Source organism: Hetaerina americana, unplaced genomic scaffold (assembly GCF_022747635.1).
Source record: "Hetaerina americana unplaced genomic scaffold, ioHetAmer1.1.p SCAF_12, whole genome shotgun sequence".
NCBI classification, from domain to species: domain Eukaryota; kingdom Metazoa; phylum Arthropoda; class Insecta; order Odonata; family Calopterygidae; genus Hetaerina; species Hetaerina americana.
In genome coordinates this window covers 6,969,809-6,995,557 of record NW_027286292.1, presented here as the reverse complement: position 1 = coordinate 6,995,557, position 25,749 = coordinate 6,969,809, and the positions used below count along the sequence as shown (strand labels likewise).

Genomic DNA, 25,749 nt, shown 5'->3' with positions numbered 1-25,749 from the left:
TATTCATCTTCCTAATTCGTATTAATTTTATAAGTAAGTTACTAACTAACTTCCAAACGGTACGGCACAAGGTAAATGTAGGTAAATTCACTTTATTACCAATACAATTTTTTTCCATTAATCTCTCTCCTTAACGCTGGTTTTTCTCGATTTTTTACTAAGGTATTCATGAGAAACACCATTTCTCCAAATTTTCTTTACTTTTTTGTACCTCCGAAACTTGGATTAAACTTTATTATGCAATTCATGTGGGTTACTCTCATATCATATCAAATTCATTAGATAATTTTTTTATAACTCGCATTGGCAGAAAATCATTTTTAAATTTTCATTCAAACTTTATGCTTCTAATGATCCATTACATCGTCAGGCAAAGATTTTTTTTCAAGGCAACATTTTGTCAGCAGGACAAGTCTTTTCCTTTCTTTTCACATTAGAATGCCATTAATTTATAGCAATAGAGCGCGCAGTTAATGTAAATCCAATGCTACCGATAGAGTCAGAGTGACCAAGACTGCGTTTATATCTACAATTGCTCAGCAGCAGCAAGTTAAAAGAATTAGTCAGGGAATAAGAGGCACAATGGGGAATATTTTTAAAGATTTTTTTGGTGTGTTTACATGAAAGCAATTAGTTGGTCCCTATCAGCTGCAACCGAAATTGTATGTTTGAAACTTCTATAGAGAAGACAGGCAAATTTTGCCTTTGCTGGCTATATTCCTACACCCCCAAAGTGATAGGTATCAAGAAATAAAACAAAAGAATTGCACAAGTAAAAGGCACCGCTACAGATTGTTTCGGAAATAATTTAAAAAATACCAAATTTCAACTGAGCTAATGTATGCATAAAGGCTGTCCAGAAAGTCAATTACGTTTCGCCTAGCGTGGCAGTGGGTAGGGCTTCAACCACGGTCTTGGTGCCCAAAAGTCCCTACACAGAGTACACATCTTGCTGTGGTAGTGTACAGATCTACTTTCCTCACTACGAACTGCTAAAGTGTGCGCTGCAATAGAAAATCCCGCAAGTTTTGAATTGCGACCTGTGATCAGGTTTTTGAGGCAAAATAACACAAACGAATTGAAATTCATAGGAAACTTTGTGCTGTGTACGGAGGCGGAATAAGAGTAAAGGCAGAGTGAGGCAGCGGTGCATTCAGCTTAAAAATTGCCGCCCCAATATTCACAACCAGGGCCGCAGTGTTTGGCCTAGCTTTGTGACAGATGAACTGACGGCGAAATCAACGAAAACATTCGGGAAAATCGCCGATTTATTATTACGGATCTCTAACATGACGTGGCTTGCAGCATAGCGATTTGACAGCGACGCAGAACTGCATACTGGTGTAAATAAGTGGTTATATGTAAGGCGGCAGATTTTTCAGAGACGGGATTGAAAATCTTGTGTTTCGTTATAATAAATGTCTCAATTTGAATAGTATACATGTAGAAAAATAGCTTTAAAATTTATCTTTCAAATACATATGAAAAACTTTGCCTTGTCTCTAGGTTCATATTTTATTTTAAAACGTAAGTTACTTTCTGGACTGCTTTCCTATTATGGCTGTAAGTTTCTTCGGATTTTTCAGTAATTGCAGAGGATATTATTAAGTACTGACAGACTATACGTGCGCGTGTGTGTGTATAGATATATATAAACACAGTAATCAACCCGAAGGTCGGTTTGGTAGGTGATGGTAGAGTTCACCCAGTACTAAGCCCGACGGCGTGAGAAATTCACACATCAGGGTAGGGGGGCCAGTTCCTTTCCCTGTGCCGGTTATGGTTTCCCAGAAAGATCTGGTACCCGAAAAATCACATAGCTTGGGTGGAGGGGATCGAGATGGTGCGGGGGCTAACGTACTGGCTTCCCACCCTGAGGGCGCGGGTTCAAATCCCGGCGGTGTTGAATATTTTTCAGAGGTATCTCGATCCCTACTTGAGGTGCTTTGTGGAGGGCACTTTGAGTGAGTACGCCGTCCGTCGGATGGGACGTTAAACTGTGGACCCCTTGGCGCCTTTCGTAAAGAGTAGGCTAATGCCGACGCCGGGTTTCTCTCCACCCTTCATCCTTTCCTATCCATCCCCTATGGCGCAAATGACCTTAGCTGTCGGTCGCCTCCCCTCAAAACTACTACTACTAGCTTGGGTGGAGCTGCAGGTGCCCTGAGTGCCTTGCCCGGTACCCTCCGGTCAGTAGTCCAACGCTCTACCCTCTGGACTACCGCGACCCACATATATATGTGTGTATATATATATATATATATATATATATATATATATATATATATATATATATATATATATATATATAAAGAGAACATTTAAGCTGAATATTGGAGTTCAGAAACTACGACAGGTGGAAGAGTTTACCTGCCTCGGAAATGTTATGAAGCTCAGATGGATGGAAAAGGTGAAATGGACAGAAGATAAAACAAACGAAGAAGAGCCAGGAGGGGGGACATTGTAGGAAAGGATACACGATTTTTGGGAGAAATTCAAAGGAGACAGGAAAGGTGAATTAAGAGCAATTTGATTGGCAAAGGGATGTTGAGGACTGTGATAGGCGATAGGGTATTATAGACAGACAGAGGTCTTTATTTGGGCGAAATATTAGGCAAGCGAGTAAGGGGATAGGCATATTGGACAGAATGAAGGGTTTATTTTAGCTCCCGATGTCATGCTGCTTTGTTAGGAGAGGCAAAGAAATGTATCGCTTTACCGTTATATAGTGTGTGTCCCTCCAAAACCTACCTTAAACGGTTGAATACCAATTACTATTCCGAGGAAACGGTACGATATGTAAGGGAAGGAGAATTTTGAAGCATGAGTCAGTAGGGAACTCATAAAGTTAGTTAGTTTTACGGTTGATCAAGCGTTTCGCACCAGGCAGCCTAAGAGTTAGTCCTTGCTTAGTGCACCGTGGAATCAGTGTTATTCCTCATGGATGAGAATTTATGGTAAGGAAACGAATCGCAGTATTCAATCCGGAAGTAAGTTTGATAGGTGGGGGGGAGAGCTCACCCAATAATAGCCCCAACAGCGAGTAAAATTCACACATTAGAGTAAGGGGCCCAGTTCCATTCCCTGTGCCGCCTTCAGGGTTTCCAAAGAACTGGTGCCCATTTATCACTCAGCTTGAGAGAAGAGCTGAAGTAAGTAAATAAGCTTTTAGATAAAGGTGGAACATGATGAAAGGAATCACTGGATATCCTCAAGAGAAAACAATGGAGATGTAAAAAAAGGCTAGAGTAAACTTTAATTGAAGAGCATCTTTATATGGGTCGGAAACAAGGTCGAGGGGGGAAGAGGATACGACAGATTGGAGACGTTCAAGAAGTGGATGCGGAGAAGAATGAAGAAAATTAAAAGGACGGCAAGTTCTAGACATGGTAATAGAAGAGAGGCGGCTTTCGGATCGCATTGGTGCGGTGGCTAACATACTTGCCTTCTACCTATAAGGCCCGGGTTCGAATCCCGGCGGCGACATATTTTTCAGTGGCCTGATCCCTACTTTAGGTGCTTTGTGGAGGGCACTTTGACTGAGTACGCCATCCGCCGGATGGGACTTAAAGCTGCGGCCCCCTTAACGCCTTTCGCTAAGAGTTAGAGTGGGCTAATGCCAACGCCGGGTTTCTCTCCACCCTTCATCCTTTCCTGTCTATCCCTAATGGCGCAAATAACCTTAACCTTAGTCGGTCGCCTCCCTTAAAACTACTACTACTACTAGCAGTCAAAGCAGGGGAAACATGATGATTCACCGCCATCAAAGAAAGCCAAGGTAATACGTTCAGCCGGAAAGATGATGGTTTCATTTTTCTGGGATGCGAAAGGAATTCTGCCGATAGATTATCTTACCACTGGTCAAACAATTACTAAACAATACTACGTTAACCTCCTGGAAAAACTAAAACAAAATACACACGAAAGAAGGTCAGGTTTCGCAAGAAAGAAAGTTATTTGTCATCAAGACATTGCACGCTCACACACAAGTGTCGTTGCCGTGGCAAAAATACGTGAACTAAGATACGAATTTTTGCCACCTTATTCGCCTAATTTGGCTCCATCAAATTTATATCTCTTCCCCAAGCTCAAAATTTTCCCCGGTGGACGGAGATTCTCTTCAAACATAGAACTAAACTCAAACATAGAAGTAAACGGGTATATGTATATTCCTGGCCTGAAGGAGTATAAGTTCCGAAATGGGATCAAGACATTAAAACATCGCCGGACCTAGTGCATTTGTGTACAGGGAGATTTCATTGATAAATAAAAATGTTTCACTAAGGTAAGTCGTTTATATCTATTGAATTCGGAGAACTTTTTAAATTGCTATCGTAGAATAGGTTTAAGGATATTTATTGCATATTACGTTGTTCCTTCAATTAGTCCTTGGAAAATCCAAGACGCTCGTTGTATCGGGAAATGTTTACATTTAGCAGATCTTTTCTCTTAATATTCGGCAACTTAAGTTTCCGCTATATGCATCACGGGGTTTTATTTTCATAGTCAATTGAAGCAACTGTTGTTTATTTAAAATAATGAGTTTCACGCGGCGATTTAACACTTCTATTTAAAAGGCTCAACACCGAAAGAGAACAAAGCCGAGTTGTATGAAGTTCAGGGTGCATCTGCTCCTGCGTTCGCGACTGTTTACAATTGGTAAAATGAGTTTAAACGTGACCATAGATTTGAAGATAATGAACTTCGTTTGGGACGTCCAGTGGAAGTGACTTCTTCCGAAATGATTGACAAAATCCCCGACATGGTTAAGGGCCATCGACGACTCAAACTTTGCGAAATAGTTTAGGCCTCAGGCATATCACAAGGTAGGTTCTGTGTTTAAAATTTCGCGCGAAAAATTCGGGGTGAAAGAAATCTCGGTAAAATGGGTGCCGCGTTTAACCTCAGTGCAGAATAAAAGCAATCGTGTGGTCGATTCGGAGGCTGGTTCGGCACTATTCTGTCGCCATCCTGAAGAGTAACTGTGGACGAAGCATGGATGCACATCTACACTCCAGACGCAAAAGAGTAGTTGACAAATTGGGTTTCTAAAGGCGATCCGGCTGCGAAGAAGGCCAAGATGGTAATTTCGGCCGACAAGATGATGGAAATGGTTTTTTGGGATACATGCGGATTCACCTGCAACGATTACTTGAATAAAGGGTAACGAATGACCCGAGAGTGTTATGCATCTTTATTGACACCGGTTGAGCAAAGGAATCAAGATAAAACGTCCTCATTTGGCAGAGAACAAAATTCTCTTCCATCAAGACAATGCACGAGTGCACACCTGCGCAATTTCGCGGGCGAAAATAATAGAATTTAAGTTTTAATTATTACAACAACCACGGTACTCACCAGGTTTTCCCCCAGTGACTATTTCTATTCCAAACTTAAACAAGTGCCTCGGTGGAAAATAATTCACGTCGAACCAGGTCATCGCCAAAACAGATGTTTATTTTAAGAACCTTAAATCCTACTTTTTGGACGGCATAAAATTTGGAACGCTGGGAAAAGTGTATCGAGCTAAAAGGAGATAATGTAGAAAAATTAACAAATTACCAAAAATAGTTTGTTTTCTTATTTTTTCCCATGCATTTACCGAACGAAACTGTTACATATATATATATATAAAATATATATATATATTATATATATATATATATATATAATATATATATTATATATATATAATATATATATATATATGTATTTAATATATACACATACATATACATATTATATAAACATATAACAGTGAACAGTGTCGTTCAGATATATGTCGAAGATATGTATATATATATATATTATATATATATATATATATATATATATATATATATATATATATATATCTTCGAAACAGAACGCTTTTTGGCGACGACACACATATAATCTCCCTTCTTCCTTAATTATCCCATTCCTACTCACACTGCTTCCCACGACCGATTTTTGCTTCTCTGTTTCGGTGCTTTAAATCATTCACGAACCCGCAAGCAGTACAGAAGTGAGAACCCGAGGGATGGAGCATATCTGGGTGCTCCAGTCATTTAAACCTCAACCTCCCGCGCTGAACTCAGCCCACTGAATACATCTAATAGCCGCCTACACACCACCCCACCCCGTTGTCCGTTTCCTATTCGTCCCTTACCTCTTATCCCCTCACCCCTTCTACACATAGCTCCACTCTTTCCACGAGAACTGCATTCTGATGATGACAGCCGTGCCGTCGAAACAATATACCAACAACAAGACGGCTTGGCTATAGGTTCTCCGCTTTTCCCACTAATAGCTGACATTTACCTGGAAAATTTTGAGCAACTAATGTTGTCCTCAGAGAAACCCTTCATAAAAAATATCCTTTGCTGGTATGGATATTTAGATGATGTTTTCTGCGTCTGGACGGGTTCTGACAGACAATTAGACAGTTTTTTGAATTTCCTCAATTCCAGAAATAAGCATATAAAATTTACCAAGGAATTAGAAGCAGATGGATCCCTCAACTTTCTAGACTTAACTATTACAATAAAAAACAATAGGTTTGATTTTTCCGTTTTCAGGAAACTGTTATTCAGACCAAGTCATTCACCATAATTCTAGGCACTACTTCTCTCAAAAATTATCGGCCTTCCACGCCATGTTATACAGAGCATGTTCTATCCCCGTGTCTAAAGAGAACACTCTTATAGAACTCAGCATCATAAAACAGATTGCAATGGGCATAGAGAAGTGTTAATTGATAAACTTTACCACAAGAAACTATCCCGTTTAGCCAAGTTAGCCTTGTATAGTTCTCCCACATCTACAGAAAACCAATCACTGTGGCGGAGAATCCCTCTTCTTGGCCACTTGTCATCAAAAGTGTAAAAAATCCTCCCAAAAGAAAAGTTGAGACCGGCCTTCTACAGTAAAACCAAATTAAGCAATCTGTTATGCCACACGAAGGACCAAGTTAAACCCATACACAAGAGTGGGGTGTACAAACTCCTCTGCAAAGACTGCAACCGGATATACATAGGCCAGACGGGAAGGAGATCTGATATAAGAGTAAAGGAGCACCGAGCATACTTTAGAAACAACATCTCCACGACAATCTTTGCCAAACACCTGAGAGATTGTGGCCACAGCAGCGATTTCACCCCTGAAATCCTGCTCATTGAGAAGAAAGGCCACCACTTCGATGCGCTGGAGCAATTAGAAATCCCTCAGCACATGGATTACGGAGAATATGTTTTGACCAACGATTTTCTTTACCCCTCACGTTCCCCGTTATTGTATTTTCCTCAGCCATCTGCCAATTAAACTGACACCAAGCAAACCTTTTCAACAATGTAGTAATCCCCCCCCCGAGCCTGCTACTTAATCACCTGACTAATTACCCAGTGCCGTTCTCCCCGTTCACATTACCCATCCCCCCACTCCTCTGCCAACTAACTCGACGCCAAGCAAACCATTTTAACATTGTATTAATCCCTTTACCCAGCCTGCTAATTTATCAATATTACCAATCCTCCTCTTCCTACATCCAATGCCAATGCCAATCCTTTCCTTCCTCCTCCTCTTCCTCTCCGTCCAGATATATATATATATATATATATATATATATATATATATATATATATATATATATATATATATATATATATATATATATATATATACATATATAATGGGCTGACACAGTAAATTGTTCGAGCTTTCGGCCCTCTCAGAGGCCTTCTTCAAGAGAGACGGAGTCTCTCTTGAAGCCTCTGAGAGGGCCGAAAGCTCGAACAATTTACCGTGTGAGTGTCCTTTTAAATGTTGCTATTTTATTCTATTTGTGTTATATTGTGTCAGCCCATTATTGTGTCGCTCGTGTGAGTTTTTCCGTACAATCGTTATATACATATATATATATATATATATATATTAAATATTTTTACCTGATGATGATACCATAACGAAACCTAGGTAGCAAATAAAAAAAATTTCTAAGTGGAAAAGCCAAGTGGTTTAATTTCAATTTCTGTTTGAAATATATTTTGTTAACAACAATGACATTTTAATTTTTAATGCTGGATGCCTAGTATTTAATCAATGCCTGCCCTCTTTTGATGTTTTTTCTTGTACTCTTTGCGTAGGTGTAGGAATAGCTACTAACCATGTAATGCTCGTAATATGTGTAGGCATGTTGAATGATTGATGTTCGGTCACCCCCTTTCCATGCGGTTTTTGGCAGATCGCGGGATGCCAGGTGCATAAGTAAATAGAGGGAATATATGTAGAAAGGCTGGTGACCTAGCACCCCCTCCCATGCGTCCTTGCGACGACTTGCGGGTTTTCTGTAAATGAAAAAAGTGGTAAATGAACGACACAAGTATTAAGGGCACAGGAGTGTTCTGCCAGGGCTCATGAGATACCTACTTTAACCCAGGAGATCTCTTAAAAATATAAAAATTTCTGGCTCGTTTAAAGTTCAATCTTAGCAGCATTGTAGCACGTTATGGTGTATTGCTGCAGTGTTATAATACTATTGACTTAAGGAAAAGAGTCCAACCCATTTCATCACTAGTACTTCACCATTTTGCTTATTGAATACGAAGTTGATATATCCTGTCTCACAATTAGGCACTACACCTACTGTCTATTGCCAACAAATAAAATGTTGCCATCTGCAAACGCCATCAGTTTGATTTTCCTCTTCTTATCAAGCAAAATTAAGAGGTGAAATCAGACTATGAGCCACCATGAGCGCTGTTATCATCTCATTCATGTTAAAATCAGACTTTTTCATTCGTTTTCAATCTGTTAGAGATGGCTCTTTCATATCCTTGTGCTTCGCGCTTATCAATGCCTGGATTAAATAAACAACAGGTTTGACAGCAATCATGAAACCGAAACTGCTGCCAACTCCACCCAAAGGTGGTGCGAAGAACCCGGAAATATGCAGGGATCAAATGATCAACGTTGCAGGGCGCAACGGAGGAATGGTTACTTCATTTTTGATCAGACGGCGATGAATAGAGTGTGAGGGTGATATGGTAAAAGTAGTCCCTGCACACGAACTTATGCTGATTTTGCCTTAATTTTGCACTGTCCCAGAACTAATTTGAAAAAGTCTTGGGTCCATAAGTCGGAAACAAATAATTCCTTGAACTCGTGACAGGAAACAATTATGAATCACTACTTTAGACTAGGACAGCTGATTCCACAGATCCGCATTGAATAGCCTTTGCCAAATATGGCCAAGATTTCGGATCTTCAAATAAACGAATATGAACTATTTTACGCACACTTTTAGTTTTGAATACATTGTTTACAATTTCCTAAAAAAATCAACTGGCTATCGACCATTTCAGATTCTTGTATTTTAAAAATGATTTTCTAAATGTTTTTTTATATTTCAGTCCCTGTAATAAACCGAAGAACCGCAATATGCTGTAGGTTTTTTATACTTTGATTTCGTTTTATATAAATGAATAACTATAATATATAAATTATTGTGCCATGGGTACGTTTGCTTGAATAAATAAATGCATATGTACACAAACACACATGTGCAGATAATATTTTGACGTCACAGGCGTGACACACAGGAAAACATAGAGCAGAAAAAAAAGCAACTCACATCGGAATTATGGTAGCACGGCCACCTTGGAAGTAGAAAGAAGGAGAAGACTGAGGAGGGGGGAGGGAGAAAGACAGCTGACGATGTGGAGCAGTGATAGAGGGAAGGATATGATTGGGTAGTTGAAAGTGTATCTTTTCTTTTGCGTTTCGCCATCATCACGTCTATTACCACACTTATATTCAGTTTCGTGAACATTTTTGCTCATGTGTGTATGCATCCACAAACACACACACACGCAAAAATGCCCATGTTATAGTTAATAAAGACGGAAATGAAAATTTATATAAGTCAAATAAATGTTAATGCAGTTGATTTCTTGGTCCCGCGCGCTTCCTGGATCCTTGAAGCTGAAATCACTGGGCAGCGACCTGTGGATATTATTAGGAAACCATCGAAATCCGATAACTTGTTAATTATTTGCAATTTAGTCAATGGCTTGTCTGATTGCTATTCAACGTTCTCTTCTATTTATACCCGTTGAACTGCCTGCGCTTTGAACATAAGCGATGCTTCGAAAAATTACGCACATATTGGAGTTTCGTGATGGAAATGGTCTCTTAAAAAATATTAGTGCTTTCGAAGAGTGCTTAAATTTGTGAATTTCATGCGTGCGTAATTAGGAAAATTACTTTAAAAATGTTACCTGCCTAACTAGGTATGAGCTTTACGTGTTATATTTAACGTGGAATAATTCCAATGTCGAAAAACTAAGAAATTGGCCCAAATTGTCTCCTCCCTTTTCGAGTTATAAGCGTCCTTCTATTAATAGACAGGCGGGAATGAATTTATCACCAAGGCTGTATTGCGCGACAGTGGCGGAGACTACTTTTTTTAGTAAAAGTGGAATGCGCTTTGGGGGACCTACCATGTGTTCCAGAAAAAAAGTTACAAAATTTTATCCGGGAGATTAATACCATAAGGGGACTTTCTCTAGCTACTTTTAGCGCAAAGTTAGTCGAACACATAGCCACTAAGAGGAAGTCTTTAACTCTTGCCTGAATTCCGACATCGGCAAAGATCTGTTAATGGCGTTGACACTTCTAAGAAATTTAAGATTACACGTTTAAGGCTTGAAAAATAATACAAAGACTACAATAAGTACAATGACGAAAGCCATAAAATATTTTCAAATATCAATGTCGGCACAAATGATTCGTAAAAACTTGAATATATTTTGATTTTAAGGGTCGATGGAGATTTCCGGTTCATTAATTTTGATAGACTACCGTTTATGGATATTGGATGAATGCTTGCTGAACACAGCTACACTAAGAAACTTCATCAAACAAGTTACTACCTGACACGTTACACTAAAATAAATAAAACCTTCAATTCCACATACTTTCTCCCTCTCTTCATTTCATCCGACATGCCTATCATTTTCCTCCCAATGCCTGGCTTACCTAACGTTCCCCATTCTATCATGTTCTCTAACATTACATTGACAATCAAAACGTTCTCATCCACTTTTCCTGCCTCAATTGGATTTCTTCCAAAAACACTTTCTCTCCTCCTACACAATGCCTAGTACTTCTTTATGTGTTTTCCTTTCAGTTGATGCACTATTTCTAGTTTTCTTTTTCTTATCCACACCCGCATCACAAAAGCCTCCAGTCTATAACGACCATTCTGCTTCAATGACCAGGATTACGCGCTGTACAAAACCTCGCCCCAAATCAAAGCTTTGACTAATCTTTTCCAAATATTCTAACTCACTGTCAACTCAGTCATCAACCTTCTCCTCCTTGTGAAAGTTTCTTTGCCTAGCGCAATTCTTCCCAAAGACTTTGACAACTTAGCCTTCCCTTTTATTGAAAACCTCACTAATTTTATTTTTCTTACATTGATATTACTCCCAGACATATCACACATTTTTCTAATGCGCTTAGCAATGATTTTAGTTCATTGGCCTACTGGTGAAATTACTTTTTGTCATCCGCCACCCGCTATCATTCCTATCTCCAGCTCTTCCCATGCCTCTTAAACGATTTCCCCCGCGCATACCTCGAAATCACGCGTGATTACTGCCTCGGTTCACCTTCCTGAAAGTGCCCGTCCCGATCCTCCATCCGCCACCCCCACCAGAGCAATTTAAGGCACGAGTAGGCTGCGATTAAGTTGCCTATTCCTTATTTACTCCTATTTCGTGTAATACATTAATTAAGTCTACCCAGTTTAACGAACGCTTCCTCTAAATCTACGGAACAAATAAATACAACCCTGGCTTTTACGTTCCGTTCTGCTAGTAGTCGCATGACTGCTATTACATCAAGCGTACTCCCCCTTACTTAATCCAAAATGCTAATCCCCTAAGTAATCATTTGCCATTTTTTTCACCTTTTTATTGATGATCCTAAGCACCTCATCAACTACGTGCGAAGTCAAACTTCTTGTTACTCGTATTCGTCATATGCGGCTGCCTCCCAATTCTGATTTGACGTAGTCGTCTGGCCAATTTCCCCCCACGTAATTGCGATGAATTAGAGGATTGAAATTCTTCCTTCCTCCTATCATAAACCCTTAAGTTCCATCGAAGTGTTATCTACCCTAACGGCCTCATTTCAATACCTTAAATGCCCTTTCTAACTCGCAATAAAGTATGCCTAAGCTAGAGCTATTTCCATCTACGTCGTATTCTCTAACTATTCAATAATTGTTGGGCTAATATCTTCACCATTTTGATTCTCTTTGTATCCAATCCATCGCTCTGGATTTTTTCCTGGATCGATTTATATTTTTCCCGCCGTACCTTTGATAGTGCTCACGCTATTTCCTTTCTTATTGCCTGATATTGTTATTCCTTTCCTGTACTCCGCGCACATTTTCACTACCTCTTTAAATTCCACATATCTTCGCAATGTCTTATCCACCATGTATCTTTCGTCCTATAAGTTTCTCGCCTCAATTTATTTTTTAACTTAATTCGATCCAATTACCTGATGGAAAAACTTATCAAAAGAAATTTTTAAAAACAAATAGAAATTAGCACAGATAAATAATTAATAAAATAATGTTCAACCTATTCACTGACGGCATAAACATGTAATAATACCGGAAATACCTAAGCAATTTTCAAATCGAATACACTGTTGGGCACACTTCATGAAAGAAATTAGAGAAACAAACAGATATAATAGTAGTTAAACCCTTCAAAACATTTGCACTTTTCGCCGATTTTAAATGATCAAGTAATAGCATCGGGAATACCTGCTGAAAAACATGGGGAACCTTAGAAGAAATATTCGCAAGCGATTCCCGAACTATTTGTAAGCGATTCCGGAGACTATCGCCGGAATTCAAAATGGAATTGGCAAAACAATTTTTGATCCTTCAATCGATTTGTGACACGAGAAAAAGCTATGGAACTCACGAGTACCATGACTTCTAGCGCTACAGGTTAATTTTTAGCCCCAGAAGCGCTCCATACTATATATTTCCAGAGGGAACGGAGAGAGAACGGAATACTACGGTTAACTCAATCTTCGAATTAATTTCAAACGACAAACGTTTAAGTTGCTCGTACGGAACCTCCACCTCTAGACCTCACGTTGAAGACCCAGACGGAGTGCAAACGGTAGAAACATGGACAAAAGAGCTAATTCTAAGAAGGCTGCATTCTCCGTTCAACTTATTTCACAAGTTCAATTGGGTTACAAAATATGTCCACGTGCCCTCCAGGATGCAACCTTCAACTGGTATTTAAAATGCGAGAGCTGAAGAAATACTACAGATGAATGTAAGGAAATGATACGTACTTAAACGGAATGATGACCAACGCTCCATGGATTTTATCTGCAAATATAATAAATGACCATTAGAGATATTCAAAGATATTCATATTCTTACTTGAATTACCTTTGTTATAAACTAAAATACATTGTTTAACTTCAAAGAAATAGTTTCTAATTAAATTTTTTAAACCTTTTTATCACAAAAATATCCTATGCCCCTTTTTAGCATAAAAATAATCGATGTCTCTATCTCATTCGATGGTTTGGCATGTGAGACGAGAGTATACTGTTATTTCACAAACCTTGACAATCGCCAAAATGTTCGCGCTCCATGCATTAGATAACAACGGGTTCCTTTGGGTATGTAAGGGAACTTTAATGGTGGGAGCGTAACTTCACAAATCCTTATAGCTAAAAACAATACATTTTAGGTTTAGCTATTCGTAAACTGTGTTTGCGTAACTTACGCAATGCAAACTTGCTTTTTTATGAAAAGTTCTCATCATTTCAGCCTTAAAGGGTACCGAACGTAATCAGACTGATCTTTCCGAATAACTAGAAAATCTAAAACATTAGAGTCCGAAAATCTTATCCTAGGCAAGAGGCCGGGGATTTTGATTGGCTCTGAAGTCCATAGATGATAATACTAGAACATAAAATGGATTTTATATTAGTTTCTTTGACGGTCGCAGAAAGCAATACTTAAACAAATCTGGACCCAAGTGACCTGCAAAGCTAGCCAAAGATCATCATCAGCAGTGCCCGAGTAACCATAACAATGAGGCTAAGATGATTCGGGGACTGCACCCGTCCGTTTCTCTCCCTCGCGACCGCCCTCCTTCCAAGCACATTCGCTCCCCGCCAGATTCCCAACACTCTCTCCTCCTATTCCCCCACCCCTCCCGCTAGTCTTCTGCCTAGCGCCCCCCCCCAACCACTAGACGCACACCTTTGGAAGCACTCGACAAAGGGGTAGGTCTTTTGTTTTATCAGTCCCACCAGGGCAGAGAGTGAGGGAAGCTATTTCTGTTGAATGCTATAAATAGTAATTCAGGGACTAGCAGAACTTCCCGTGCGCTAGACAAGAGAATGCCCTTTCCCTTGTCTTCCCGCTCGCTCGAAGTTGCCCTCGGCGAGCCCGGACGGAGCGCCCGGGAGCCAATTGCGCCCCACCACAGCACGAGGAGTGAGAGTTGCTGCTGAGGAGGAAGGCGAATTTTTCGGACCGCCGCTTTCGGAGCCGAGTGGGGGGCCGCCGACCCCCGGTCTCGACCGATCGACCCCGTGTCCCGACCGACCCCTGGACCTTTAAACGACCCGTGGACCTTAAACGACCCTTGGGGGAGGTGCTGACAGCGGGTGCTGAGGCTGTTTCTCCATCTGCCGGCAGGAACGAGGCTCCTCCTCATCGCCATGTTGGCTCGTGCGTATTTTTCATCCGATCGCGACGGAGCCATGAATTCCAGCCGTCAGCTGTTTTATTTTTCTGCCCGCTCTTCGCGTCGCCCAAGGACTGCTCAGCCGTGCCCCGAAAATTTTACTCCGCGAAGCGCGAACGGCTATGCCCATTATTAGGGGTTCCGACACATTTTTATCGTTTTTACGACCGCGGGTTTAACGAGAAGAGATAATGCTTTATGTGAAAATAACCCATTTCAAAGTGCTGGTTGTGAAACGGGGACACATCAAAGTTCATTCCATCGCCTCGTTTAAGTGATTTCGATCCATGTTCCCGTCAGTGACCGCTGGAGTCCTAAGCCGCTGGAAACATCAACGATCTAATGCGCGCGAGCTTATTTCTTTCACTCATGTAGCCCAATTCATGCACAGTTTTCGTTTTCGATCCTAGAATTCTGTTATGCACCGGTTCCCACCCTGGTATATTCACTCTAATCTTCCCCACAAAGTGTAGTACGTGTATAATAAATTAGGATGGCGACAGATTCAAACACATTTTGGCGAAGAATCAGAAAAAAATAATATTGAGCGATTTAATAATAATAGTAAAGTAATAATAATAGTGTGTTGATGTGAGGATGTGTTTCAGACGAAAATGCACTAATCGTGCGTAAATTTTGGGCTAAGCAAAATAATATTAGAAACACTGTCTTCAGTAATGTCCCTACGTGCATTAAGTAGATGCAGATGTACGAGTGAGGGTCCGAAGTCCCGAGACTATTGTCACGATTAGCATCATCGCCGAATAGTGGCAATGTATATCTCCAGCGTTCCAGAACTCATTATTTCACCGGGGTGTGGCGAGGGTAACTCGACTTCCCCACATTGTGCCTTCGACACTCCCCCATCTAGGACGCGTCTATTTTGCAATAACATGAATATTTTAGTTTACGTAATACAGAAATTGTGAAAAATCAACAATAGAAACGAAGAATAAAGGTTTGGGGCCGATGCCAATATTTCTTCATGACGTCAATTAAGAACAAGTTCTCCACATGAATTCTAATAATAATTTTAAAGGCCCGAATTTTACCCAATTTCCACGACTGAATGGCTACCCTAAGAATGGATAAGGAAATTTAAACTTTTCCAGCTAAATTCTAGCATTACCCTTAAAAGTTAAAGATTTTTACCTATCCGATAACATATTTCTCGCGGATTTTACGTTAATTTCTAAGAGAGTGCAAATGCACTGACGAAAAAACTGCACGGGACACTAACTATCAATGTAAATCTTTGCATATGGTAACAGCACGGGCATAGAGTAAATAAGATTTTCTAATGTCTCATAATTCGAGAGTGCTTTCAAATGATTTCGTGCCTAAAATATGGATTACGGTATTGGCGTTTTGTTGTCATATGAAGGATGGAAGACCACATGACACACTCAACCGGGGAGCCTCACGCGATGAAGTTTCGATGGGACATATTTTATGTATTTTTCAAATAAATCTTGACTTCCCATGCTCCCTTTTTAATTCGCCTTTCAACATTTTTCAAGTGGGCCGTCTAAAAAAATCTTTTAAATGAGTAATCCGGAAATAAAATGAATTAGCATAAAATAATTTTACATTTATCTTATGAAATCCGTGTATTCTCTTTAAAACACCACTAAAAATATTTCTTTTACTTTGTTTCCATTAGTCGTGAAGCCTTTGATTTCGGGTTCTCTTTTCATTTCGGGCGACACGACCGTACCCGAGTTGCGCTATGCAACTGTAACTCCCCCATTGACTTAACTTTGCAATTTGGGGCCAAACATTTATCCGACTGCTAAATATATTGCAGTTTGGAACCATAATATTATTCCCCGACTCTGGTATTTTAAGTTTCTCAAAAAGCGAAAACAGCTTCACAAATTATTTTTATTTCATTGTATACAAACGTCAATTTAATAAAAATTAGTCGAAATTTTTTTCATTTCAATATATCGTATGCGATTTATGATGCTTTACTATTTTCACACCTATGCTACTAATTTATATTAGCTTACAGCATATTCTGGCTCTCAATTAACCAGTCGCGCTGTTTCTATTTCTCTTATTCGTTTTTCGGCGATACCTTACTTATAAACATCCCGGAATCTTGTCAGCTCGCTTTTTAATATTTCCAACCCAGGTGAACTGTCATTTTAACCATCTCAAAAGGTGTTAAACGTCAACATTTTTAGCCATGCGTCAGAGTTTTATTTTAACTGATATAATCTTCTGTTTTCTTCAATGACTTAAAGTAACAGCTTTCCAAATTTTCCCTTAGGTCCACATACGTATGCATTTATTTTAAGAATTAAAAAATTTCTTCCTGCTGTCGTAATACAGCTACGCGTTCACGTCCCTCTACAGCACGCTGTACCGATCTTGATAATACTGTTCTAAAGAAATACTAATTTGTAGTTTTAATCTTTTTTATTTTAAATTTTGTAAAATGTAGTCTTAATATTAAATTTTCTGTCGTTATATTTACAAGAACCGTAACCTTCATTTGATATTCAAGAGAATTTTCTTCCCATTACACAAGAAAGTTTTCCCTTCAATTTTGTGACGTTTTTACTCATGATTGCATAATTGAGCGAAAAAGTGATAAAATCATTTAACTTGTAAACGGCATTTTTAATGAAATTTCTAGTTTCCCCGGGCGCGGACTAAATGAAATTCCATTACTCTAAATTTTTACCCCCAGCTGCTCAACAGTCGGCCTCATGTAGTCGGTCAAAACTGATAAGTGTGTATCTAAACAGATCCGACATAAGTTATCCTTATCTACTTCTACACACAACCCCGCAAGCTGTCGCAAGGGCGCTTAGTAGGGGGTGTTAGGTCGGACCAGCCATTCTACTTCTACTCCACTACTTCCACGCACACATGGCACCCCGCGATTCAACGAAACGACTCCTGGAAGGGAGTCCGATACCATTCATGCAACATTCGTAAAACACATTACGAATGTTATGCAATTGTTAACTTCTCCGCTGACGGTACAAAGAAGAAGATTAAGGAAAAACATTAAAAATGTCGGGCTCAAATGCAACGCAGTCACTAATTACCATTTATCATTGTACTCCTACAGAACGGACGATTCACAGACACACACTCACATATCACAGATATCACACATTTATCTACAGGACACCCCGACACCCGGCGCAAGGGCCCGTGACGGAGGGGTTAAGATGCCAGCCATGAAGTGAGTTGACAGGGTATTCTTGTAAATTTTTTTAGTTAGTAATATGCCTATTCATCTTTCTTGAGTATAAACCTACCACGAAATCTAATATTGTTATTATTATTAAAACTCACATGTGCAGATAGACAATGTCAGGTGGCACACAAGTCTCAAGTATTACAATCAAACTTGTCTTGGAAAAATAATTTGGCATCTCAAATCCAATCAATATCACAAAAGATAATAAATAAAATCAGTCAGGAAAAAAATATACCTAAAGGAAACTTCCAAGCACCAACCTCTAACACAAAAAAAGAAAATTCCCATCTCATTATTGTCAGTTTCTCAAACAAAATAAAAAAATCAAAACAAAGCTGTTACATACAATTTTACACATCAAATCAATCAAATTATTACATAAATTGCTTACATTTTTCTTAAAAGTATTTACCCTGCTAGGAATGGGCTCGAATAATTTTGCAGGTTAGCTGTTCCAATCAACAATTGTTTTATTAAGATTTTTTATTTGTTCTTTGTGCCCGGTATTTTACCTTGAATTTGTGATCATTCCTCCCTATAAAATTTGGATTTTCTGCCTCTTTCCTTAGTTCTACCCAAGCTTTCTCTTCCTTCAGAATGCGGAACATTCCACAAAGCCTGCTAATCTTTCTTCTACTTTATAAAGGTTCCCAGCCCAGAGTTTTTAACATTTCAGTCACACTTTCCATCCTCCGAATGCATACGTAACTTATTTTCGCCAGGTCATACCCATTTCTGTCTCAAAGTTTCCTCCTTGTGCTGTATTTGCGAATAATACGTGGGAAAAAAGAATGCTTAAATCTATTTGGCAGTCTATCTCTCCTTATTTTGTGACAATTGTCTGCCCAGCCGATATAATTGAGAGTTGAATTATAACTTTTATTTCGGATGCAAAACCATACGATTGGTATCTTACAATATGTTTGATCTAGTCTTAAGTCTTCGCATACCTAAAGGTTCCCACCCCAGATCTTGTGGTTATGTGTGACGCTTGGTTTTGGTTCGCACAATTTTTTACGAATATCGCGGCCCAATTCTGTACCTGTTCAATGCTGTTATCAGCCTTTTTTTAGAAGTATGCCACATGCTCGCCGCATACTCTACATGGGGTCTATTAAAAGAAAAATAAAACTTCTCTTTCAATTTCTCATCGCTACAATATCGAAATGCACCTTTGATGAATGTGAGCTCTTTAGGGCCCCTGCGCAAATAGTGCATATGTATTTTCTACAAGTAATAACCAATGTGCCGGAGATATCAAAGTATTTGACGTGGTCTTCATCAACCATCCGAACACCACTGGATGTAAGTTGGTAAAGTCTGCTCGTGTTTTTTTTCATTTAGCAAGTGCATAGCTATAAATTTTTAAATATTTAATTTCAGATTCCATTCTGTACACCATTTATGAATGTCGTTGAAGTCATCTTTTAGTGCTTGACCATATGTGTCTTCCGCTATTTCCCTGTAGAGTACGGTGTGAGATGTGAGAATGATAGAAAAGGTTAGGAGGACAGAAAGGAAAACAAAAGATGAAGTGCTAGGTATGGTAGGGGAGGAGAGAGGACTGTTGGGAGAAATCCAAAGGAGGCAGGAAAGCTGAATGCAGAGCATTGTGATTGCCAATGGAATGTAGAAGAGTGTGATGGAGTGTTAAGCAAGCGAGGAAGGGGTAGGAATGGGAAAGGGATGTTGGACGGAATGAAGGGAGGAAGTAAGTACGAGAATTGAAGAGTGGCTAATTGTAGTGTCGGATGTCAGCTTGTTTTGTTAGCAGAGGCATGTGAATGTATAGTCGTACCATTGAATAGGCTGTGTCCATTCAAGACCTACCTAAGCCGGTAGGTTCCCAATAATAATCTATTCATCTCAATTTCAATAACATCTATTCCAAACTTTGGTTTGCGGTTTTTAAGGAAGTCCAGAGTCCAGTTTATTACATTATCGTTTACCCTGTAACCTTACCACTTGTGTATCAATGCTGCCAGTGGGCTTTAATAAAGCTTTTTAATAATCCAAGAAAATCGCATCTACTTGTTTACTCCTTTCCCCTGCTAGTAGAATATCGTGTATTGAAACCCTGAACTACGTTTCACGTGGCCTCTCCTTTCTGCTTCCGTGTTGTTTGCCTTATATAAGGACGTGAGTGCTGAGGAATACCATGACATTGTTAACAATATGCTCTAGTGCTTTTCAGGAGAGTAAGGTAAAAGAAATGGGTCGGTAATTACGAGGGACTTGTTTATTTCCACTTTAGATTTAGTTAGTTTCCAGCCCACGGTTGCAACGCATTCCAAAATCGATTAATTGGATATGCAATTGTATTTTTAGATTGGCCTTATATCGGGGGTGATCCCTTTCGTCAAGAGGACGTTTTTAATATGGAGGAGTTGTTGCGCTATCCTTTTGCGTGTAATTACAATGAAATCAATTTTTATAATGGGTCTGATGGGGCTTAACTGGATATGTATCTAAAATGATATGCAACCTGATACACTTTTGCGCATCTTTCAAACCTTAAAGTTACATATAGCATAGAAGGGTAGTCAATCTTAGGAAAAAAAGTCCAGACCTTTCCTCAATATTTTAGCGAGGCGTAAGGCATTAAACTCAATGCAATGATTCGATAAGAATGGAATTGTTCACTGCAAAACAGCCCAATCTATAGTAATTAATAAAAAAATTGGCGATTTTCTAAAAAATAAAATTTAATGTGACCGGTTTCAATCATCGTCAGGTGAGAAGTTTTCATCAAAACATCAAATTTTATTTTTTGGAAAATTGCCAATTTTTTAATTAATCATGGTATTCCACCTAATCACGCCTGAAACGTCTCTCTTTTTTAATCTATAGTAAAATCTCATACATAAGTGTTAGGGAATGTGCAAGACTTTGTGCAATGTTTTTCGTATATATTTAAATTTTTAAAGTAGACTAATATTTTCTGAAAATTTGATTTTAATCGATAGAAAATTAATTCCCCAAGGGAACAATCTCATCGTCTACCAATACATTTACTGTATAAATCTGCACAAAATTCATTTATGCATCTATAACTCCACATTTTGTTGACACGATTCCATTCATTGAAAGGGAATGTTTAGCATCGGATATTGGTACTTTGAGTAGCAGCAGTGATAGCATAATTGGATTTGTTCGGAAGCATCGATATCAAGGTCATTTTGCGCTGGGCAGTGCTTCACCACCTTTTCTATTGAAAAATGAGTGATACGAGCATCGTTTATTGGGAACAATGACCAACAAGAAAAAGACTTATCGAGATACGTATCGTAGATTCAATTAGTACTGCCTGAGATGTGAACTGTACTAAAAATTCCTTCTTCAGTGCAAATAAAGATTTTTAATCCGGGACAGTGACCTAACATAATAAAGTATTTTATCTTGCAATTAAAAGCTGCATCTAAAATAATACGTCAGTTTGCAATTCATTACTTTGATTTCTAGCCTAGGTGATGTAAATCGTATTGCATGGTTTACTTACCTGGTTTTAATTTTTCAGGCACGTCTATACTTCAACCCTGCGCAACTTGTGGGGCAGAATCCACCTTTCGCTGCAGTGGTTGTAGAATCTTACACTACTGTTCCAAGGAGCACCAGAAACTGGACTGGAAGGCTGGTCACAGGGCAAACTGCAAGCCTTTTCTTATCCAAACATCTGAGGTACTAGGGAGGCATCTTGTGTCCACGAGGGACTTGAACCCTGGATCATTAATCATCGCGGAGGAGCCTTTGGTCGTGGCACCGAAACAATGGACGCCGCCCGTCTGTCTCGGGTGCTTTGCTCCAGTGGGCCCAGGGTCCCCGACTTGCCATAAGTGTGGCTGGCCCATGTGCTGTGCGGAATGTAGTTCATCTCCAGGACACGAAGCAGAGTGCTACTACACCAACCTTCGAAGAATAGACAATGAAAGAAAGGGTGATCATAGTGACGCCTGGAAGGTGGCGATCCGCGAGTATTCCTATTGCCACCCGCTGTATCATTCCGTGTCCCTTTTGAGATGCCTATTCTTGAGGGATCACAAGGTGAACCATTGGAATAGATTCATCAACTTAGAATCACATAGGGAGGCCAGAAGTCAAAGGCATATGAGTGGTGAAGATAATGACGAAGAGAAAGTGGTTAGATTTACGATCTCGTTCTTTTGCCTGAAAGAAACCGACGCGGACGATCTGAGAAAGATATTTGGGATATTATTGGTGAACGCTCACGAGATTCCCCGAAGTACTTCTGAAACAAGTGGACCATATTTTTTGGCGGTATATGATTATGCCTCCATGCTTGAGCACAGTTGTGTCGCCAATTGTACCAAGAGATTCTCTCATTTAGGGGGCATCGAAGTGCGCACAACAACCGTAGTAACTAAGGGGTCAAAGTTGTCAATTTCATACACAGATCCTTTGTGGGGAACTATTGACAGGAGGAAGCACTTAAGCCTGAGTAAGTACTTCTTTTGCACTTGCAAGAGGTGTGAGGATCCAACGGAACTAGGCACATTCATCGGTGCAATAAAATGCCGCGCATGCCAGCAGGGCTACTGCGTACCGGTTAGAACTGAAGAGAACTGCAAGGAGATCGAAAAACTCAGCTCGTATGAGTGGATTTGCTTCGGGAAGCCAGTTCCAGAGGCAAGTAGAAAGGAGGGGTGCGGATATACTATTTCATTCGATCAGGCTATGGAAATATTAGAACCCATCGGGCAAAAGTTGTCTTCTCTAGAGCCAGAAAACTTGGGTGCCACTCAGCACTTTATAAGACTTTATTCCGGCATCGTGCTTCACAGAAACCATCATTATATGACCGAAGCCCGCTTAGGTCTCATGAAGGCACTTAAACAAAGAATGCCAGTCTTTGAAGAATACCCACAGTCAAAAGAATCTCCAGAGGCCAAGTTACTGGAATTGACTTGCCATGAGCTTTTAGATGTCGTGGAAAAAATGTGTCCCGGTAAGTATGAGCCTTATATAATAGATCGTATCCCTTCCATGAAGTGGAGTGGAAACCTGTCGACATTGAAGATAGCTAATAAAATATGTTTCATTGCAGGAATGACGGAAATGCGGGGTATCCTTCTATATGAGTTAAATTCAAAGTACATTACTCGACTTTTGGACAAGAAGGGGAAGGCTCTGTATTCACAGAACATATCAGAGGTATGACAGCCAGAAAATATATTATTTATGAACCACCATGACCCAAGTATACATAGCAGACACCATTATTCGTGGCTTTAGAACAATAATTTTGGTTTAGCACAATAAAAGAAGGCATTATACTCCAAAATTTTAATTAATTAACAATTAAAGGACAAAGTGCTGTTTATTCCGAGTTCTGTTTAGCTAAAAGGGTTTTAAAGGACAACCTAATTGATGAAATTTTAGGTAAAATATATTTTTCATCATTTATGCTGCAAGAGTAATGGAAGAAGCCGTGAAAATTTCAAATCCGCTTTCAACAAAAATATATATTTGGGTGAAGCATGCCAAGTCTTCTCACTTTAATCTGATATTAAATTTTCATCAAGAAATGTCCGATAACATTCTTTACCCACAAAACTTATTATTTACAGTATAGGAAAATGATCCACTAAAAACAGTAGAAATCCTAGGTTTGCGATTTTCAATTTTTTTAAAGTTGGCCTATTTCATCATTTCATTTCTTTGTCTGTGGACTCAAATCAGTTTACTTCCTCTAATTCCATCAATGAATTTTGGAACTTTGAATTTTCCCTTTCCCAGGTCACATAATGGGCAAATGCAGAACGATTCTCTTTAAGTTTAATTCTAGTTTAACTTCATGCTCAGTCATAATGTCCACGTTATACTTGTAGTTTTCTGCAATAGCTTTAAATGATTATTAGTTGCAGATTAAATATTAATTCAACCACTGAATATGAACGCAGTCGTGGTCAAGGAAACTAATTTGAGGATGAATGGGTAAATGGTTAACATGTAATCACTTGCAGCTCTTTCTCTGCCGTCCACATTCTTCGGGATTTTTTTTCACCCAACATTTTGTTTCTTTCCTTACAGAAAAGATTAAACATTTTTCGTGAGGCTGTGACCACTCTACTGAATTGCGGATCCAACCCGGCAAGCGCTATGATGGCTGAAAAAGGACGACAACTCTTAAATTGTATCGATGAGCTTCGCAATTATTCACCAGTTTTGCAAAAATAGTTTATGGGAAATATCTAAAAGCAATTGGAATTACTTAGGATTTCATTCAAACTTGGCGATCGGTAAATTTTTGCCATGAGAGTTGGAAGGGTTGTTTGGGTCAGCGAAGGAGCTCACAATTAGTACGTGTGACTCATTCATTTTTTCAGCTCTAAAGTGCGTAGTACTCTGCGTGCTGGTTCCAAGAGATTATTTTTCAGAAGAGATACAAAATCAAAAAATTAAAATTACGTACTTGCCGAATCATAACAGAATTTTAAACTAATTGCATTTTAATAATACTAGATTCCCAAAATAATTGCATTCAATGTACATATTTAAATTCCAAATAAATGTTATTAATTTCGTATCCAGATTTAACCGAAAAAAAACATATTTTTTAGTTATTCTCTGTGATACTATATCTTAACAAGGGAGATTTTTCTTCAATTAGGTATAAATTAATGCATCAGTTTTTTCTGAGTACAATATAAGACCGTTCCTCTCTGTATGTAGGTAACTGTTGACGCGTAATGAGTTATTACTTTTCCCCTCGTCTACTAAAAATGATACGTGATTAATATTTTAAACAATTTATAAATATATGAAAGAAATGTAATAGAAGCCAGTAAAAATCATGGTTCTACCATGAAGGTTGGTTTGATAGGCGAGGGAAAAGTTAACCCAATATGAATCCCAACAGCGTGTGAAAGTCATACATGAGATTAGGGGAGCCAGTTCCTTTCCCTGTGCCGCCTGTTATTTCTAAGGAATATCTGGAACCCAAAAAATCACACAGCTTGGGTGAAACTGAGGGTGACCAGAGGCTTCCTTGGAAATCAAACCCAGACCCTCCGGTCAGTAGCACAGCGCTCTCCCCTCTTGACTACCACGTCCCACTCAAAATCAATAGTATACAGAAAATATGCGATGTTTCACTTTGCTCAATAATTTATGAAATAAAGCAATTAGGTATCTCTTAGTTACAGCATACATATTTCACAATTTTATTTTTAACGATTTCAATAGAGTACCTAGTTGTGTAATCTAATTTTGTGCGACACTTTCGGTGAAAGGCAATTTAGTGAAATTTTATATTTTCTCGCCAAACTATCTCACAGTGACACACATGCATGGATATAAATATTCTGGAGATGGCAGATATTTTCAGTTTTATCCCGATACCCACTTGAGGTGCTTTGTGGAAAGCACTTAGAGTGTGTACGCCGTCCACCAGATGGGCCGTTTAACTGCGGACCCCTTGGCGCCTTTCGCTAAGAGTAGGCTAATGCAGACGCCGGGTTTCTCTCCACCCTTACACCTTTCCCATCCATCTCTAATGGCGCGAATGACCTTAGCAGTTGGTCGCCTCCCCTAAAACTACTACTACATGGACATAACAAGCTCATAGTAAGTATTAAACTTCACTTTTTGAATCAATGTTGGTAAGTATGTGCAAAATAATCTCACTACCTCAATGGATAATGCTTAAACGATTGAGGTTGTGGGTCTAATGACAAGAAAACAACATGTTGACACAACATAAATGCCAAAGCCTGTTGGAATCGACAA

General features: G+C 39.2%; 1 protein-coding gene across 3 annotated transcripts; it reads left to right on the top strand.

Annotated features, from left to right (window-relative positions):
* The first annotated feature begins 14,400 nt into the window (after window positions 1–14,400).
* LOC139685665 (uncharacterized) lies at window positions 14,401–24,568 on the top strand. 3 transcript variants are annotated; one of them, XM_071582629.1, is made up of 5 exons: window positions 18,473–19,308; window positions 19,387–19,714; window positions 21,521–22,966; window positions 23,066–23,172; window positions 24,052–24,567. In XM_071582629.1, the coding sequence occupies exons 2-5, from the start codon at window positions 19,690–19,692 to the stop codon at window positions 24,196–24,198; spliced, it is 1,725 nt and encodes a 574-aa protein (XP_071438730.1). In that variant the 5' UTR covers window positions 18,473–19,308; window positions 19,387–19,689; the 3' UTR covers window positions 24,199–24,567. The 3 variants fall into 3 exon arrangements, with proteins under 3 accessions (XP_071438731.1, XP_071438730.1, XP_071438732.1); XM_071582630.1 differs by lacking the exons at window positions 18,473–19,308; window positions 19,387–19,714 and adding an exon at window positions 14,401–14,767; XM_071582631.1 differs by lacking the exon at window positions 18,473–19,308 and having other exon boundaries at window positions 19,551–19,714; window positions 24,052–24,568.
* Window positions 24,569–25,749: the final 1,181 nt, after the last annotated feature.